The 21,285-nt window shown below is 39.5% G+C and overlaps 1 protein-coding gene across 1 annotated transcript in view; it reads right to left on the bottom strand.

Moving 5' to 3' along the window:
- zyx (zyxin) overlaps positions 1-21,285 on the bottom strand; it is a 28,941-nt gene continuing 7,656 nt past the window's right edge. The window contains exons 2-10 of the mRNA XM_023271964.3: positions 15,453-15,685; positions 12,865-13,094; positions 10,285-10,380; positions 7,360-7,899; positions 6,519-6,660; positions 5,271-5,440; positions 3,718-3,896; positions 2,689-2,809; positions 1-1,988 (exon numbers count right to left, since the gene is read on the bottom strand). Of these exons, the coding sequence (XP_023127732.1) occupies positions 1,875-1,988; positions 2,689-2,809; positions 3,718-3,896; positions 5,271-5,440; positions 6,519-6,660; positions 7,360-7,899; positions 10,285-10,380; positions 12,865-13,094; positions 15,453-15,672 (1,812 nt within the window). The 5' untranslated portion in view covers positions 15,673-15,685 and the 3' untranslated portion in view covers positions 1-1,874. The remainder of the gene's footprint in view (positions 1,989-2,688; positions 2,810-3,717; positions 3,897-5,270; positions 5,441-6,518; positions 6,661-7,359; positions 7,900-10,284; positions 10,381-12,864; positions 13,095-15,452; positions 15,686-21,285) is intronic.

Genomic DNA, 21,285 nt, shown 5'->3' with positions numbered 1-21,285 from the left:
TTTGGTATTCAGCATTTTTCTTTATTAGTTCTTATCTGGATACAGTCAAAGATGGAGGGTCGGGGCTAAATGATGGATTTAAACATTCACACATATCAAACGTATAAAAAGTTATATGAAAGACATCCACATGTAATACGACGTAACGCCACGCGATGCCCAGAAATGCGACCGTGAAGGCATCGTGGTAAGATCACGTGACGACCAACATGCAGCAACATGTCGACTCGGATCGAGCTCTTTTTTTTTTTTTTTTTAAGATTAATTTCTGTGGCTCGACTTTTTAAAAGGAACAACAGTGGAGAAAAGGCACGTCGCCAGGTTAAAAGAAACATCAGTGGAATACAGGATAAAATAAAATAGTACAAAAGTGGAATAATGGAAAGTATAGTGGTAACAACAACACAGACATGAACACTGAAGTAACCGAAGTGTTTGGTCAATGTGTTTTAACTGCTACTGAAAGCCTCTACGGCAGGGGTGTCAAACTTGCGGCCCGCGGGCCAAAAGCGGTCCTCCAGAGGGTCCAATCCGGCCCGACTTTGTAAAGTGTAAAAATTCCAGAGAAGACATTAACTGTAGATTATAAATTAGTATAACTATAAATTTAAAATAATTTCTAGACCAAGTTGTTTTGATCACAAAGTGAAACACTAGATTGTTCATTGTTCTGTTGTCTTTTTGTCTAATTTTTTTGTCTATTATTTTGTTGTTTTTGTCTTTTTTTTGTCTCACTTGTGTTGTTTGTCTATTTTATTGTCATTTTGTTTCTTGCTTTTGTCATTTTTTGTCTCATTTGTGCCGTTCATGGAATTTTTTAATCTCATTTTTGTCATTTGTCCATTTTTTGTCTATTTCTTTGTCTGTTTTTTGTTTTGTTTATGTCGTCACATTTTTGGTCATATTTATAGGTTATTATGTTGGGATTTTACTGGTCACTGGAGATCAAATTGGGCAGACTGAGTCTGACACCCCTGCTCTACGGGTTATTTTAGCGCTGATACACGTTAATACTCAATAAAAATAGGTCCATAAATTAGATCATTTAAAGCAAGAGGCTCTAAGGAATGCATATCAAAAGCTACTTTATTTTTCTATTTAAGTGAGAAGATGCTTCACTTCACTATGTGCAACGACAGGTCCTGTTTGAGGAACTCAGCTGGTTTAAAGAGAGAATCTGCATCCATGCATCTACAAACACTCATTAATCAGCTTCTTCTTTTTTGTGTGTGTTGAGAAGAAAACGGCTGATTTTGGTTGTAATCTTGAACGATCAAACGGAGCGACGAGACAGAATTCATGCCTGTAGGTCATTAATCACGAGAGCAACATTCACTGTTTGCAGTTTGTTTGTTTAGCCCTAAACGCTGTTCAGACGCTGACAGTTAAAGCACTGGGAGGCAGGAAGCTTCAGCATGCGGCTCAGTTCGGCTCACGGTGCTACTGGTGGCTTGTTCAGGCGAGACGCAGAGGAAGGCAACTTTAATTCAGACGCTCTTTTGATCTTCTTGTGCAACTTCTGCTGGGAGTTTTTTTAGCGTAAACATAGAATTGGCACGAAAAACTGAGGCTCCGACTCACGCAGAGAGCTAGAGGTCAGTGCAGTACATTACCTCTGCACCGAGAGGACAGGAAGGAAGGGAATACACCTGTCAGCACACACACACACACACACACACACACACACACACACACACACACACACACACACACACACACACACACACACACACACACACACACACACACACACACAGAATAAAGCCCTGTTGCAAAGGCAGCTGGATGAACTCTGTGCTTCTGGGATTGGTTCATGATTAAACTGAGCGGCGCTGCGTCGGCCAATCACTGTGCTGCGCTGCTGCGTTAGCCAATCACTGCGCGGCGCGTTTGGCCCGCTGAGTGTGACACTTCATGCACAGGATCCGACCGTCGAGCGGGTAGCATCCGTTCTCGTCCGCCTCTATGGACAGAGGCCGAGCGCAGTCCTGCAGATGGAATAAAAACGTTTGTTTAATGTTTAATACAGAATAATAAGAACAATAATGGAAACTACTGCCACTGATAGTCCAGTTTCTGTAATAAATAGAAGAAACAACACTGAAAAGTTAAGAAGATGACTTAAACAACAGTTTCCAAATGTTCCCTGAACGCCTCACAGTCATCTCGAAATGCTGGATATTCTAGATATTCCCTAAACTCCTCAGTCGTAACTAGACGTTGCAGTTTCCAGATGTTCCCTAAATGCCTTGCAGTCATCTGTAGATGCTGGATATTCTAGATGTTCCCTAAATGCCTCACAGTCATCAGTAGATGCTGCAGTTTCCAGATGTTCCCTAAATGCCTCACAATCATCAGTAGATATTGCAGATGCTCCCTTAACGCCTCAGTCCCAACTAGATGCTGCAATTTCCAGATGCTCCCTAAACACCTCACAGTCGTAATTAGACACTTCAGTTTTCAAATGTTCCCTAAACACCTCAGTCCTAACTAGACTCTGCAATTTCCAGATGTTCCCTATATGCCTTGCAGTCATCTGTAGATGCTGCAGTTTCCAGAACATTCTACGTTTACATGTGTGTTTCATGTGTCTAACCCTCATCGTGATGCTGAACCAACACTTCCTGGAGCTCTCCTCGTTCTCTAAACTCATGAACCTCTAGCTGATGGACACTCAGAGTTTCTCACCTCGCAGCGGTAACACTTGAGGTGGAAGTTCTTGTCCAGAGCCACGACTCGGACCGTCTCCTCGCTGCCCGGAGCAGGAATGATGGGTTCATTGCAGCTGATGCACAGCGGAGAGAAGCGCCTGCAGACAGGAAGTCAGATGTTAGTGATCAGTGTCACCTGGAGACACCTGTTGCTCAGGTTGTCCCACACAATTGTGCTGTGTCCGGAATCAGTAATAATTCCACCACAAAATAGAAAACATATTTCACAGAGCCAGAGCTCAGCATCACAGTCATTTTGGTTTTTAGTTCTTCTTTTAAGGTTAGTTTTCTCAGCACCTGTTTTCTGAGAACATTTGCAGCTGTATTAGTGATTACAAATGACTATAAATGTTCAAACCAACAACTCGTATCAGTGGTTTCTAAACATGGATCAGAGTTTAGACTGTTCTTATTAAAAACTCCTCAAACTGATTAGTCACTTCTGAAAATAGCTGTAATTTAACAGAACTAATGAATTAACTGACCAATTGCTGCATCCTGTTAATATCACATCTGAGGATGATGTCAATAATTTAAGTTAAACACAGACTTTGTTTTTCTTGTGTGAACGCAGCAAATGAAATGTAGATCTGGAGGTTAACTTCTAAATTACAGAGAGAAACAAACTGTGGCAGTAAGAGCGAATAAACTTCCACAAACCTGATTACTTTAAACTTTGTTGATGTTCCCTAAATGCCTCACAGTCATGAGTAGACACTGCCATTTACAGATGTTCCCTAAACACCTCAGTCACAGAAGACAGTGCAGTTTACAGATGTTCCCTAAACGCCTCACAGTCATCAGTAGGTGCTGATTATTTTTAACTTTTATCAGCAGAACTCAGAGAAACAAGTTTCTAAGAACAAGTGTTGCTGATTCTTTCCAGCTGTTTTATCCGGATTAACAGATAAATAAAAACTTAGAAATGAGAAATGTTGGAGGTGGCAGTCAGAAGATTAGTAAAGATGAATGATAATATATTATTTTATTGTAATGATTGAGGAACCTGTGGTAGTCCTGAACGCAGTAGGGGTTGTTGTTGTCGTCAGTGATGAAGGGCGCCCCCTCCAGGATGCAGGAGCAGGTGCTGCAGCGGAAACACTGAGCGTGGAAACACTGACCGACGGCCTTCAGGACCCGGTCCGTGATCCGTTCTCCACATCTGGAGCAGACGGCCAGAGAGCTCTGAGGACGGCAGGAGAAAAAGTCTGAGTGTATAAACCTCACACAGGGTCTGGAAGCAAAGTTATCTGTAAAATAAAACCATTCCTCTGAACAGAATCATCACATGGTCAGCTAGCTGACACATTGAGTTAATCTGAGTGATGTCCAGTTCTGTCAGAGAATAATAAAATCTGATATTTAATTAAAATCACTCTTTTCTTTATGTTTCATCTCAAAAGTCTCCAAAATAGACCATCTGCACCAAATCCCAAAAGACAAAACGGTCACCGAGAGAAAAAAAACAACCAAAATCACACCAAAACAAACAAACAAACAAAAAAAAAAACGGGACTAAAAAATGACTCAATGAGGTAAAACTGCACTGAGCAGACAAGAAACAACAGAAACGAGACGCAAAAACACCAGAAAGTTTGAAGGTGTTCACATTTAAGGAATTATCTTTTTACAAAACATTATGAACAACCTGAAATTTCCTAAGAAAAAACAGTGGAATTTCACCAACATTCAGCATCAGTTTATCATTTACACATTAAAACCTCCAGATCAGAGTGTCTACAAAGGAGCACAACACTTAGTCATCTGGAAATAAACAATACAGTATTTTACTTTATGATCAAAACGACAAAAGTCGCACAAAAATGACAAAAAAACAACAAAGACAAGACAAAATATTACAAAAATGAGACACAAAACAAAAGCGAGAAACAAAATGACAAAAAAATAGACAAACTACACAAAACAAAACAAAAAAGAGACAAAAAAGTTACAAAGTGACAAAAAAAGGACAAACAACACAAGCGAGACAAAAAACACAAAACAGCAAAAACGATACACAAAACAACGAATAAAGCAAAACACAAAATGACAAAAATAAGACAAAAAACACAAGCAAGACAAAAAGGAAACAAAACAAGAACCAAAACGACAAAAACATCAGACATCAGACAAAAATAAGACAAAATATCACAAAAATGAAAGACAAAAACACAAAAGAAGAATGAACAATCTAGTATTTTACTTTCTGATCCAAACAACTTGTCATGGTCTAGAAAGTATTTAAAATTTATTGTTTTACTAATTTACAATCTGCAGTTAATGTCTTCTCTGGAATTTTGACACTTTATAAAGTTGGGCTGGTTTTGGGCCGCGGGTCGCATGTTGGACACCCCTGGTTTAGAGGATTAATAACCTGGAGATGACGGTTTGTTTCTTTCTCCAAAGACGAATTATGCACTAATCTGGTGTTCAAGTTTTTCACTCAAGATACCTGAAATTAAATGACACTTGAATCGTAAGAATTTTATAAAACTGTTCTAATATGAAAAGCTTAATGTGGAATACAGCAGGGTTATTATGGTCTGTCTGAGTCCTCACCATGTAACAGTCCTCACACTGCGGGGATCCGTCCCTGTCATAGAACTGCATCCCCTGCAGGGGGCGCTGGCAGCTCAAGCAGCAGAAGCAGGTGGAGTGGAAGAGTTTATCCATCGCCCTGACGGCCGGCTGAGTCCTGGACAGAGCCTCACCACACTTCCCACACACCTCTGGAACACAACACACACACACACACAGGTGAGACACACACACACAGGTGAGACACAGACAGACAGGTGAGACACAGACAGACAGGTGAGACACAGACAGGTGAGACACAGACAGGTGAGACATGTATGTAGTTGAACATGTGCTAAACACGTGTAGTTAAACATGTACAGTTGAACACGCGTGTAGGTGAACAGATGTAACTGAACGTGTGTGTGTGTGTGTGTGTGTTGGACATATGTGTAGTTGAACACGTGTTGCTGATCATACATGTTATTGAACATGTGTGTATTGAACATGTATGTAGTTGAATGTGTGTTATTGAACATGTGTGTTATGGAACGTGTGTTGTTGAACATGTGTGTAGTTAAACGTGTGTTGTTGAACATGTGTGTAGTTGAACATGTGTAGTTAAACGTGTGTTATTGAACATGTGTGTAGTTAAACATGTGTGTTATGGAACATGTGTGTTGTTGAACATGTGTGTAGTTAAACGTGTGTTGTTGAACATGTGTGTAGTTGAACATGTGTGTAGTTAAACGTGTGTTGTTGAACATGTGTGTTGTTGAACGTGTGTAGTTGAACATGTGTGTAGTTAAACGTGTGTTGTTGAACATGTGTGTAGTTGAACATGTGTAGTTAAACATGTGTGTTATTGAACATGTGTGTTATCGAACATGTGTGTAGTTAAACATGTGTGTTATTGAACATGTGTGTAGTTGAACATGTGTGTAGTTAAACGTGTGTTGTTGAACATGTGTGTTGTTGAACATGTGTGTAGTTGAACATGTGTAGTTAAACGTGTGTTATTGAACATGTGTGTTATCGAACATGTGTGTTGTTGAACATGTGTGTTGTTGAACATGTGTGTAGTTGAACATGTGTGTTATTGAACATGTGTGTTGTTGAACATGTGTGTAGTTAAACGTGTTATTGAACATGTGTGTTGTTGAACGTGTGTTGTTGAACATGTGTGTAGTTGAACATGTGTGTTATTGAACATGTGTGTTATTGAACATGTGTGTTGTTGAACATGTGTGTAGTTAAACGTGTGTTATCGAACATGTGTGTAGCCGTTACCTGTGGGTGGAGAGGTGATGACAGGTGCATGTGTGTCCATGTCTTTGATGAAGTCCTTGGTCATCCTCTCCAGCTCCTCCACCTCCCTCATGTTCAGAGGAACACCTCCACCTGGGATCGGAACCGGAGCTGGAGGCGAAGGCTGCTCACAGGAGGAGGAGGAGGAATAGAAGAAGGAGAAGAAGAAAGAGGAGGAGGAGAAGAAGAAGAAACCATCAGTGTACCTGTATTTATTATTTACATCAGGTTATTTTCCACTGCACCAACTCTGTAGTATGAAACTGGACACTAGAAATATTACAATACTCTGCTTTAATAGGAGGAACATCATTAATCTCAGAACATTTTGAGAGCAGTTTCTGCTGAACCATCTCTGATTTAGCTGAAAATTTTAGAGCATAAGGTTTAAATATTTTTAAAGATATTTGAACAATCCTATGTTAATACATCAAATAGTGTTGGAGATTTAATCACATTTTCTCCTCAAATTAAATCTGAGTCTGGTTGAACAACAGTATCTGAGGAACTATTAGAGATAAAAACCTGAACAGTTCACTGTCTAACAGAACAAACCTCCATTGTTCTGTTTCCTCCACAGACCTGCAGTTAAATCCAGTAATTACTATTTATTGTAGATCATGTTGAAGCTGTTGGATCTACAGCGGAAACAGAAGGACTGAGGACCGATCATGGAAACATCACCTCAGAACCTAAACTGAGTTCTGCACTGGAACGATGTTCATTGTTTCACTCAGTTCGAGATTCATAGAGTGAAGAGTTTACCTTTAAAGACATGTCCAGGAGAATAAACTAGATGATTAGGACGATGTTCTGAGCCTACCGTGGATGCAGGGGTGGTTTTCATGGGCTGGCTGAAGGAGGAGGGAGGAGATGGCATCTTGGGTTGAGGAGGAGGAGGAACAGCAGCAGCAGGAGGTTTCTGGTTTGCATTAACCGGGCTGGTAAAACCAGGACTCTTTATGTGGTTTGGAGCTGGAGCTGGAGGAGCTGCAGGAGGAGCAGCAGGAGGCGGAGGGAAGGAACTGGAGGCTGGAGGAGAAGGTCTGGGAGCGCTGCTGATCGGGTTGGGCTGCTGGTTCAGGTTCTGGTTCAGTTTCTGTGCCAGAGATGCAGACGATGTCGTGGGTCTTCCTCCGAACCCGGTCTTCGGCACCACAGGCGGAGCCTTGGCGGCAGAGTTGGGTCCGGAGCCGTGGTTGTTCTGCCGGTTGGTTCTGGCTTTGAGCTCCTCGGCCCACGGAGCAGGAGGAGGCCGGTCGCCCATCTCTGGAGGAGGCAGGAAGGACAGCGCCGGTTTGGGAGCGGTCGGAGGAGGAGCTGAAGGTTTGGGCGCTGGTGCTGACGAGTACTGGCTTGGTAACTGTGGACACAACGACAACATCAAGTAAAACAACAACACATCAGGCTGCAACTCCTCTGCTGCTCAATACAAAAAGAAACCTTGTGCATTTACTCTGACTTAAAGTTCTTGGAGTTTGTTGATAAACCTCCATTTTAATTAGTTTTACGAAGACTCCAGAGTTCAAGTGTTCAATCGGTACCAGTCTGCAGAGTCCTGGTCCAGAAGTTCATATAAAAGATGGTGAAGGTTGGTACTAACAATGTTAAACCATCTGCACAGAATTAATAAGAAAAGCACTCAGAGAGCGCAGTCCTCCTCCAAGGCTGCTCATTCCCCCATATGACATTGTCACAAATGCTGCATTTGTTTATTAGTTATTGATGATCAGAAATCACGGCAACATAGAATGTGTCTAATTAATATAGATGTACCCACAAACAGAATGACCTCACGCTGATCACAGGCGTGTGTTATGCATGTGTACATTATGTACGGATACTGAATCACGTGACCTAAATATGTAGCAGGCGGCAGGAATTGATGGGACTCAGAAACACCCCCACAATTTAATCAGTTGTTCCTTGGATCATTTCTGATGGATAAGTCCTGATAAGTCCTCAGCAGTGGATTTGTAGTAGGATCACAACCATGTGATCATCAGCAGGCCGCTGATGTAGTGTTCACTTGTTGTCATGGTTACAGTGACGTCGTGCTGCTATTTGGCAATGATACAGAAATCTTTAACAAATCCGTGGATCCAGACTATAAGCCGCATCACTGCCAAAATTTAATCACTTGGTCCTTGTGTCATTTCTGACCTTCCCTGAAAATTTCATTCAAATCTGTTTTTGAGTAATGTTAACAGAGAGACAGACGGACACAGACGGACAGACAGACAGACAGACGCTGATCATCACATAACATTCCCGTGTTCCTTGGTGAAGTAATTAACCAAACTGTAGGTTTAGGATGTTACTGATTGCTTAAATGTTGGAAATAGAGTTGATACTAAATCCTTTATTCTGATTTAGATACACCAAGTTTCTTTTAACTTTATTAATTCGACAAGAAACGCGGTGGAGTTCTGTGACGATCGGCGTATGTTTGTCTGTCTGTTTAACTGTGCGCAACATTACTCAAAAACAGATTTGGATGAAATTTTCAGAGAAGATCAGAAATGACACAAGGACCAAGTGATTAGATTCTGGCAGTGATGCAGCTTATAGTCTGGATCCACGGATTTGTTAAAGATTTCTGTATCACTGAGAGATCGTGGCACGGCATCACTGTAACCATGACAACAAGTGAACACTACATCAGCTGTCTGCTGATGATCACATGATTGTGATCCTACTACAAATCCACCACTGAGGACTTATCAGGACTTATCCATCAGAAATGACACAAGGACTGAGCAGCCTTGGAGGAGTACTGCTCCCTCTGAGTGCGTTTCTTGTTTCAAAGATTTTTTTTGTTTCAGCTCTACATGGGCAGAAACGAGAGAAACTCTGAAAAGGAGATTCTGCTGCAGTAATAAATCAGCTGTATGGAAATATTTCAAAGAAAGGAAGGTAAAACTGTCTGCAGCTGTTGTTAGTTTGATCATTTAAATCAGCAGCACAAAGATGTGAAAGAATCAATAAACTACTCTGGATGTTTTTGTGTCAAAGTTACACCAGATGAGAAAGGTTCTTTTCTGCATAGTGTTCTATTTTCTCTGCAGAAGCTCTCCTTTACTAAATCACTTCTGGAATGGTTCCGTCTTTCCAAACAGAGTTATTCAAGTCATCTGCTGAAAATTCCTGCGTTTTTTCATATTGCAGGAAAATAAAATATCACAGTGTCAGTTTTTTTTCCACTATTAATAAACGCACACAGAAAAACAGGCTTATTTTCTACATAGAACTTTATTCACCTTCAATTATCCTTGAGCAGAGGGAAGCTGGTGTCCAGAGTAAACACTGTGAGCTGCAGATGCTTTACTATAGTAAATGAGTAACTCTGATTAAAGTAAACACTCAGAACTTCACAGTTTGAACTTATCAGAAGTGCTTCATCTTTCTGACGTTTCTGTTTGAGCTGAGAGCCAGCAGGACTCTGCTCCAGTCCAGATTCTCTCCATTTATGGCCTCTAACTGCTGCTCTGGCATCGGTGAATCACCACATATCCAACTTTCTGTTTCAGTCTGCCGTGTTCACTTCACTCCTGATTGAGCTTTCAACCTGCACAGACGAGTGAAACTAACTCGGCATCTCTCCAAACTCTTTCCACTGACCTGCAGAGCTTTTTTCCCTCTTTACTCAGTGACTCACTCTGTTTTTCTGCAGAGTTTCCTCTGAGTCAAAGCCTGCTGTCATGTTCCTTCTCATCTGCAGAACTTAGAGTCTGGTATGGATTTTTACCTTGGGATTGAAGGGTCCTCTGGTCTCCATCTCAGACAGCAAGTCGGTCAGAGAGTCGAGCTGCTTGTCGAAGCTCGTCTGCTTCTCCACCAGCCTCTGATGGAGAAAAACAGTCAGACAATACATTTATTGACAGGATGAAGGCAGATGAAGACAGACAGTAAATGTACTTTAACGAGATGTTACGGTGACACATCTGATGAAGGAGGCAGAAAGAAACGTAGCTACTGAGGTGGAAACCCAGAGAGAAAGAACAATGACAAACAAACGTAGAGTGAAGTGATTAAAGGGGACGTATTGTGTTTATTTACAGATTTATATTCCTATTCTGGGACTCCACTGCAGCAGCTCAGCATGATTCACAGTACAAACGCATCATTATTTACATCACACAGCTGTTCTGCAGCTCTTCATTGTACATAAGGATGGACGTTTGCACCGTGGTCTTACTCATCGGTTTGTTATTTGCTGCTTTGAGGCACAACTTTGGCATTTCTACATCTCAGCTTTCTGAAACAGGATCTAAAGAATCTGAATGTACAACACACACTCTGTAGAATACGCTGCTTTGTGGTTTAATTTCCTCTAAATACAACGGTGGATTACTGAATGAACTTCATGTTGTGTTGAAGGAATCTTTAAACTAAAGGCTGAGATCTTAAACTCATCAGGAAAATGTTCAGGGAGGAAACGGACCAACAGAAAAGCAGCATTGTTTATAGTCAGACCACCACAAGAGTCGCCCCCTGCTGGTTGTTAGGGAGAATAACATTTAAAGCTCCACATTTTTAGACCAAGAGGTGATAAACATGTTTGATATATAGTCTGTAATCTGAAAACAGCCAATCTCAGCTCTGGGCTAAAGTTGAAAACACACTTTCCTCTGATTGGTCGACTTCCGGAAGCCTGCCGAGGGGCTTGTGAGCAACAACACCATTTCTCTACTGAAAACAGCAGCTTCTATAATCCATCTGAACGTTTTAAAGCCAGAAACTAATGTGGAACATGAGAGTGACGGCAGGAACATCCTCAGCAGCAGATGTTAGGAAATATTACCCACTAATAGCGCAACATAACAGTGGACTAGTCAATAAATCACAAGGTGCATATTTTAAAAAAAGGTTCAGTTTAAGTGTACATGGGAGAAACTGCGCTCATTTACATTGCTGGGTAAACTGTAAATGTACTTCCGAATGAATCGATAAGTATTTTGATCTATAAAATGTCCGAAAACAGAGAAAGATGAGGATCGGTGTTTCCCAAAGTCGAAGATAATAAATGTTTTGTTCTGTACAGAACCTGAAGATGACAGAAATTAAGTATAATACATCCCCTTTAATGATGGCTATGAAGGTCATATGGATGCTGTTTTAATGTCTTTAATACTGAAGCTGTTTCAATCCATTGACTGGTGCTTTTGTATTCTGACAAACCAGCTGGAACTAATGCAGCCCGACAATAAACATCACGACTATAAACCTTCCAGTGTCTACAAACTGTTCCAGCAACAGAAAACGACCATAATCCTGTTAGAGGCATGAAACTGGGACTAATGATAACTTAATTAGTGGGAAAATGTGTCAACACAGTGTTTCCTGCCAGCAGTGGACACAATAGTCAGTGTAATAATAGTCATAAAATAACAGTCAGAATAACAACAGTCAGAATAATAACAGTCAGAATAACAACAGCCAGAATAACAACAGTCAGTATAATAACAGTCAGAATAACAACAGTCATAATAACAACAACAGTCAGTATAATAACAGTCAGAATAACAACAGTCAGAATAACAACAGTCAGTATAATAACAGTCAGAATAACAACAGTCAGAATAACAACAACAGTAAGTATAACAACAGTCAGAATAACAACAGTCAGTAGAATAACAGTCAGAATAACAACAACAGTCAGAATAACAACAGTCAGAATAACAACAGTCAGTATAACAACAGTCAGAATAACAACAGTCAGACTAACAACAACAGTCAGTATAACAACAGTCAGAATAACAACAGTCAGTATAACAACAGTCAGAATAACAACAGTCAGTATAACAACAGTCAGAATAACAACAGTCAGAATAACAACAACAGTAAGTATAACAACAGTCAGAATAACAACAGTCAGTAGAATAACAGTCAGAATAACAACAACAGTCAGAATAACAACAGTCAGAATAACAACAGTCAGTATAACAACAGTCAGTATAACAACAGTCAGAATAACAACAGTCAGACTAACAACAACAGTCAGTATAACAACAGTCAGAATAACAACAGTCAGAATAACAACAGTCAGTATAACAACAGTCAGAATAACAACAGTCAGTATAACAACAGTCAGAATAACAACAGTCAGAATAACAACAACAGTCAGAATAACAACAGTCAGAATAACAACAGTCAGTATAACAACAGTCAGAATAACAACAGTCAGAATAACAACAGTCAGTATAACAACAGTCAGAATAACAACAGTCAGTATAACAACAACAGTCAGTATAATAACAGTCAGAATAACAACAGTCAGTAGAATAACAGTCAGAATAACAACAGTCAGACAGAACCTGAGACTCACCGGAGGGTTTCCAGCAGCACTTGGGGCAGGTGGAGGGGGAGGGGAAGGACAGGTGGGTGGTGGACAGGTGCCCTCCTCAGGTGGGGCTGGAAGGGGCAGGTCATCGGCCACCGGGGGCGGGGCCGGGAAGGCTGGAGGCAGAGCGTCACCGGTGGGTGTGGTTTGGCCTTCAGGGGGAGGGGCCGGCAAGTCATCGTCATCCAGCGGAGGAGGAGGGGGGGGCGGGAAGTCTGAGAGAAAGCAGGGACGTGATTGGTTAAACAGCTGTGACAAAACAATGACATCATTGTTAAATACATCAACTGGTTCAGCCGATTTAACCCTCTGACCTCCAGGAGCTGGTTTTCTGCTCATTTTAACTCACTGTACATTAATTATTAGTCACTGTGGGGTCAATTTTACCCTCTGTGGGTTTGTTTTTAGTCACTGTGGGTTCATTTTTCCTCACTGTGGGCTCATTCTTAGTCAATGTGGGTTCGTATTTAGTCACCGTGGGCTGTTTTTTCCTCACTGTGGGTTAGTTTTTAAATCGCTGTGGGCTCATTTTTCCTTAACGTTGGCTTGTTTTTTGTCGCTGTGGGCTCATTTTTCCTCACTGTGAGTTCGTGTTTAGTCACTGTGGCCTCTTTTTTTCTTACTCTGGGCTCGTTTTTAGTCACTGTGGAATAATTTTCAGTCACTCGACTAATTTTTACTCACTGTCAGCTCATTTCTCCACAGAAGTGCAGTATTTTATATTACAGTGAAAATTATTGTATTACACTCGGGTGAAATTCTGAGGTATTTGTACTTTCAGCTACTTTATTCTTCCATTCAATGACCTTCCTGAGGTGAATATTGAAGTTTTAACGTCTCTACGTGATCTGACATCTGGAGTTATTTTTCACATTATGAGTTTACATGTGTGCAGCTGTAAAAAATAAGTTTATGGCCTAAAACCTCGACATATTTTAACCGTCTATACTCAGTTTATAAGCCTTTTGTTTAATTATTCATTTTACTGCAATGTATAAAACAGGAAGCAACATATCCAACATGTTTCAAGTGTCCACAGATGTTAAACCACTGGAGAATGTGTTGTCTCTACATACTTATATTTAACTGTTTGTCATTAGTTTTCACACTCCGCTCCTCTCTGCTCTGCCTGCAGCTCACCTGAAAACTCTCAGAATTTTTATAATCCAATTTCTGACCACAGCTGAGTCAATCATAGCTTCATGGTCAGCACCAAGGAGCTTAGAATTTTTTGTTTTTTACAGAATCTGGTACAAGCAAACTAATTACTTCTTAAGATTTTTTAAATGGCGCTTGTAGAGTAAAATATGTTTGATGAAATATTATAATTTTAAGCTCAGATTTGGTTCATTTTTCAAACAGAAGCACACATTTGACATAATGAAAACCTCTGATTCTGTTTTTACAGTTTCTGGCTGATATATCTGAGCTACGTAAGCAATTTTCTTTAACCTGCTTGTGGCTGTTGGAGTTCAGAGGGTTAATAACATGTTTACAGCAAACAAATAAGACAATACAATAAAGAAGAGGAAATTTTTGGACATATGAAACTGGTTTGAAATCTATTTACTGTCCTTTAGTTCGTCCATTGGTGGTTTCTTGACACGTTTGTTGAGAATCACACTTTTCTCCATGTGCTAACATAACTGCACAAGGGTTTTCTAATCATCAATGAGCCTTTCAACACCATTAGCTAACACAATGTAGCATTAGAACACAGGAGTGATGGTTGCTGGAAATGTTCCTCTGTACCTCTATGGAGATATTCCATTAAAAATCAGCTGTTTCCTGCTAGAATAGTCATTTACCACATTAACTATGTCTAGACTGGATTTATCATTGTTTTAATCTTATCTTCATTGGAAACAACTGCTTTTCTTTCAAAAATAAAGACATTTCTAAGTGACCCCAAACTTTTGAACAGGAGTGTACATGAATTAAAGTTGCTCTATATTAGCTAAAGATGATATTATTAGCTAAAGTTGCTCTAAGTGAGTTAAAGTTGCACAAAAATGAGTTAAAGTTGCACAAAAATGAGTTAAAGTTGCTCTACATTAGTCAAAGTTGCTCTACATTAATAAAACTTGCTCTATATTAGTTAAAGTTGCTCTAAATGAGTTAAGGTTGACCTACACTACCGTTCAAAAGTTTGGGGTCACTTCGTGTTAAGTGATTTTGGTTAGAAACACTGAATGTTAACAAACATTCAGCATTTCGAACAAAAATCCTTCAGATACAACTAAATTCCTCCTTTTGGAAATACATCCATGTTTTCTCGTTCTTCTTCATGACATTTAACAGGTGAACTTCTAAACTTCTTTGCACTATTGATTAGAATCATGTGAAACCAGTAGAAGAAAAATTATGTGCTTCTTCATGCATTAAAACTCCACAGACGAGCTTTAATTTGAAACACTGCTGACATAACTGTGCCCAAATCTAAAAGCAAAAATCTGCAAGAGTCAATCTGAACACTTCACTAAAACCTCGATTAGTTGTGTGATGTCATGAAGCTCTGCATGCAGGAGGTGGACATGAAGAGGATTTAACTGAAGATAACATGAAGTAAATACCGTCGCAGAGGGAAGGCGGTGGAGGCGGCAGGTCTCCCACTCGGCCGATAACTCCGGAGCCGATCGGCGTCGGTGACGGAGACGGAGGAGTCTGACTTTTGGGTCGCGGCGGCGCCACTGATGCAAACTTCTTTGGCTGGTTGTAGAAAGACGGCGTGGTGACTTTGAAGTTCAGAGAAGACGTCACCATGAAGGGTTTGTTGCCGCTGGAGTCCTCCATGTTCTGTTTTTATCTGAGGAACAACAAGAGGAACATACCGATCACTGAGGTTCTTATACGAGCTGTTTTATGAGGAGAAGGTGTGAAACGGTTCAAACAGATCCAGGATTCCTGCTGATAAAACCTACATTAATCAGCTGACTGCAGGGACTAGTGGTGACACAGCAGGAAAACATCTGGAAACAACAGAACATCTGCAACTAAACAGAGTTTATAATGCCTGATATAAGACAGAGGAAGCATCACACCTTTATTCATGAGGCCATCACTTTCATCTACAATGAAAACTGCAAGATTTTAGAGATTTTTGGGGAAAGCAGATTTGCCCTTGGAGGTTCTAATCATCAGATTCTGGCTCAAACGACAGAAACGAGACAGAAAATGACAAAAACGAGACAGAAAATGATAAAAAATTAGACACAAAACTATGAAAACAAGACATAAAACGACAGAAACGAGACATCAATGAAAAAAAACCAAAAAAGGAGATTTAAATTTAATTTTCACAGTTTTATTTCAGATTCAGTTTGGTCATCAGGGGGGTAGGCAAGAGAAAAATGTCATTTTAGGGCGAACTCCAGACTTATTTGGTATTTTAAAATATTTTCAAACATTCTTTTCTCCTAGTTATTTTATATTTGGTCTCAGGACAAGAACATTTACACAACTACTGCATGTTTTGTGTAAAATGTCCTCCAGTTCTGGAATGACCCTAATATTACTGTACTGATTTAATGTGAGCTGTTTTGCTCTGATTGTTGCCACATGGAGTTTTCTAACTTTGTGTATTTTAGTGAAAAATGTCATCCAGTTAGATGTTTAGGACCTTTGTTTAGTCCGTGGGGGATCTGACTGTTTGTAGAGCTGCAGCTAAGAGCTTCATAACAAACCATTTGAAAAGACTGAAACATCATAAATAAACATGTTTCTGCAGGTTCAACGGCTGAAACTAACTGGAACACTTAGAAATAACTAAAGTCATTAGTAGAAGCTGCAGTTTCCAGATGTTCCCTAAACGCCTCACAGTCATCAGTAGATATTGCATATTATGGATGTTTCCTAAATGCCTCACAGTCACCAAATGCTGCAGTTTCCAGTTGTTCCTGAAACGCCTCATTTCTCTCCATCAGTTACGGCAGCAGCTCAGAGACCAAACATTAGTTTGAAAAGAGTCAAATAAGGAGCTCTGATGTCACATTTACCTGAAACCAGGTGTGTTTATCTACCTGGACTGTTTTCTGTTCCAAAGCACTTTAAACACTAATATCCCAACCAATCATTTAACTGTGAGAAGTTAAAATTATGATTAATATTTCATTAACTCTGCAGTTTTACAGCTGACTGTTTCTTTTTGTATCCAAAGTTTCTCTCCTGTTTCTGCAGCTCAATAAAAATATCTTTTAAATTCAGCTCTATTTCCAACATTAAATCTTCACTAACATCCTTTAACCTACAGTTTGATTAATGAACTCTATGCAGATAGTTTAACGAGCCTTTACCATGTTTTCCATGAACCTCTAGGTTAGGACACTCTCAGACTGGTACCTATCGTACCCTTGATCCCTGGAGTTTCGTAAAACTAATTAAACTGGAGGTTTATTGTGGTTTGCAGCGTGTCGTAAAATGCAGTGTGGACTATTTCTGGTTTTAGTGAAATGGCAGTAAAGAAGAAAATAACCCAAAGGCATCCTGCAAATCAAGAGTTGCTCTTTAAACAAACAGGCTTTGGCAAATATTCTCTGTAGGAGTGAGGAGAGTGTGTGAAATGTCCTGAGGCCATGTTTCTGAGCTGCAGACTCAGTGGCTCTGCAGCTGCCACAGACAATTTATAATCTGCAACACACGGCTGTTTACACTCGCATAAAACACCGCTCCGCTGCAGGGATGACGCAAAACCATCAGAACGTTTTTCCTGCGAGCTGCGCGGAGAAAAATCCGAGCTCAAATATTTACTTCACACACGGCGGCGCTTGAACAAATGTTGATGCTGCTTCAGCGTCTGTCAGGATTCCTCACGGAGGCTCTGAAGACCCCCAACCTGACCTTTACTCAAAACCACAGTTGTTCTTACGAGGCCTCTTCTCCAACACACACAAACACACATCTGTACAAACTGAGGCTGCCTGGACTCTAACATTCACCAAACAAACCTGCTGGAGGCTCGAAACAGCAGAATATCACCAATAATAACATCAATAACTAGAAAAGCACTCAGAGTGTGCAGTCCTCCTCCAAGTCTGCTCATTCCCCCATATGTCAGAAATGCAGCTTATTTTTATTAGTTATTGATGATCAGAAATCACACCAACATAGAACTTTAATAAACTGCAGGTGGCACAAAATAAAGCTGCTCGGCTTGTTCTGAGCTGTTCTTTCAGAACAAGCATTGAGGAGATGCGTCATCGATTGGCATGGCTGCATGTAAAAAGAAGAGTACATTATTCCCTTATAAAATTTATTAGAAAAATTATGATCACAAAAGCACCAGAAATACTTTATAATAAACTCACTTTTTTCAGGGATGTCCACCGGTATGCAGCACGTCAAGCAGATGAGGGGTGTTTTTTGCTACCTGCCTGTAGAACCAATCAGTCACAGAGGACGGTGCGCTACAGGGCAATGGTGGCATGGAACTCACTACCACAGTTCTGGTGGAACTTACAGTTGTACGTGACCACCTTTTGCAAAAGGTTGAGATTATTTCTACTGACTCAAGAATAACCAGAAAATGGGTATTCAGATTATGTAATTAAATGCTAAATTAGCTATTTTTGCTTGTTATTGTTTGAATAAGCATGTCTATAAGACCTGAATTTTTAGGTGTTAAGTAGAGCTACCTGAGATTTCTTTGTTTTGTCTTTTTAATGTGTGAATTATTTAATTTTTGTTTATTGTCTTTGTCAAAGTATGTAATGTCTGGTTGTATGTGCATCCTGTTTTTGTCTGCCTGTCAAGGCGCAACTGTGTTTGGAAGTTTAGACCCCAGGAAGAATAGCTTCTGTCTGTATGGTAGCTAATGGGGATCTAAGTAAATAAACAAATAAACTAATGTGTCCATTATATACAGATGTATCTACAAACAAAATGACCTTGCGCTGATCACAGGCGTGTGTTCTGCATGTGTACGTTATGTACGGATACCGAATCACGTGACCTAAATATGTAGCTGCGGGATTTAAGTTCTTTTTTAGGTTTCTTTTAAAGAAGTCAGAATTCTATTTTCAACATAAAATTTAGAATTTTTTTCTCTGAATTCTGACTTTTTGGCTCCAAATTCTGAATTTCAATTCAATTCAATTCAATTCAATTCCTGTCAGAGCTGCGACACTTTCTTTGAATCCAAACTTTAAAAGTCAGAATTCAGGTTACTCTCAAAAATTCTACCTTTTTCTCGGAAATTCCGACTTTAAATCCTTCTAAGCCTGAATTTCTTTTTTCACCAGAGTTCTGACTGTTTATTTCCAAATTCTGATGTTTTTCTGTTTTTAAAGGCAGAATTTAAAATCAGAATTCAAAGAAAAACGATAGTCAAATTCAATAAAAAAAATTCTGACTTTCTCATTGAGAACCTTGATATTTAAGCCTCGTGTTGTCCTGCGGGTCAAAATTGACCCATTTTAAAGTTTGAAAATATGGAAAAAAATATGTATTTTCACAGTGAAACTTCTGATGTTCACATTTTTAACATTTTTCGGAAATCTTTGAACATTTTTTGGTGGAAAAATATAAACGTTAAAAATGTTTCTTCAGAACATTCAGAAAAACATCAACCAAAATCCAGCGAATTTCGCTGGATTTTGGTTGATGTTTTTCTGAATGTTCTTAAAGAAAATATTATAAGTTTTACTGATATATATGGAATCACTTTAGATATTTTTAGGATTTTTTGGAAGATTAAATATTAACAAGAATTTAAAAGAATTTACAAGAATTTTCTTGCCAAATTTGGGGGATTTTTTTTTTTTTAAATTAAACTTTTAAGTGAAACTTTTAAGGAATTATTGGACTTTTCTTCCTGAAGGTTTTGCAAATTTTCTGAAATTTGGGGAATTTTTTTGCTGAATTTTTGGATTTTTTTCAGACAAGGAAACAATATTTTTTGGTGCCCGTAAATGAAGACAGCAGGAGGGTTAATGAAACACCACCTTAAAAATTTTAATTTCCTCAAAATTCAGTCAAAACTTATTTTATAGAGAGGCCTATTTTCTCCATGTCTTTACGAACAAATAAATCAGGCTGTGAATGATGCGTGAACAAACCCTGCAGTAAAAACTTTCTGAAAACAGACAGAAATAAAAGGAGAAAGTTTGGTGGATGGAAGAGCTGCTCAAGTGGAGATTTATGGAGGAAAAACTAATACAAACCAGAATTTACAGTCTTTTTTGCACAAGAGAGTGAAATAAAGAGCTAAATGTTTATTTTGGGTTGGAAGAAGACCAGTTCTCTGCTGGTTTGGAAGAATTACTGCAGTTTTAGTTGAACTTTGATGCTGTTAGATCCTCTAAAGCAGGTAGAAAACTTTGTCTGTACTGCAGCTTCAAATGTAGACATTTGGATGTTTCAGATCTAACGTTAGAATTTAGAAAACACCTTCAAACACAGAGATTCTCTCTCTTTGCTGTGAAAGTTGAAGCAGCCAGTAAAAGTCTGTTTGATCGTCTTGTCGGGACAAACTGCAGCTCGTCAAGTTCTGACAAGACTGAAGCTCATGACATAACTCGCCTCTGATGAGAAGGCAGCGCTTCTGCTTCCTCCGCTGAAGATTTATTGATGTTTCATACTTTTAACCATATAAGTCCAGAGCGACGCTGCTCAGAGGTGTCGGCTACCGCGTTGTGTCACTTCCTGTTATGGATATGTTAAAACTGTTAACCGCGCCAGGGTAGGAGTCATTTTTGTCCAACGAAACGGGACAAAAATATGATTAGAGGAACAATAACTGATGATGCAGCCATATAGAAAATAATTGATTATTGATCATCTCTGAAGCGTCTGTCTTATGACAGAGGATTCATCAACTATTTGTCGTCTACATTCACAATCTGAGCTCCGTTTTCCACCTAAATAATTCAAAAATTTGGATCAATAAGGGCAGATGTTGCTCTAATGGAGCTGATCTGATTTACGGTGCACGTTTTACAGACATGGAAGCGTTAAATAATGACAAGAAGCGGTGATGTTCAGTTTTTAGCCTCTTATTAAAACCTACTTCATGTTGAAGGAGAACCCAGACTGTGTACAGCTGATGAAGCTCTACCACTCCAGTCTGTCACGGCCTTCTACAAACAGCACTCAACCAGCATCGACTGTCTTTTCATTAACAGCAATACGCAACGGTCCTCTTAATTATTCAGCAGAGAAGATGGTGTGTGGTCAGGTTTCATCTGAGACATCCTGAATCAATCTGAAACCCAAACCAGAAAGCCTCAACTGAAAAACCACCACCCAATGACATCAACTTCTTAGGTTTTTTAATGCTTTGTCTCTGCATATTCTTTCATTCTCACTCGAAATGCATGCTGAAATTCCATTTGTCTTTAAAAATAGCTAAAAACAAAAAAAAAAAAATTGGATTTTTAACCTTCTATTGAACTGTGTTGGGAAAATTAATCT

The sequence above is a fragment of the Amphiprion ocellaris genome, chromosome 9 (assembly GCF_022539595.1).
Source record: "Amphiprion ocellaris isolate individual 3 ecotype Okinawa chromosome 9, ASM2253959v1, whole genome shotgun sequence".
Taxonomy (NCBI): domain Eukaryota; kingdom Metazoa; phylum Chordata; class Actinopteri; family Pomacentridae; genus Amphiprion; species Amphiprion ocellaris.
The sequence above is the reverse complement of the archived record's forward strand: the minus strand, read 5'-3'. Positions and strand labels throughout refer to the sequence as shown.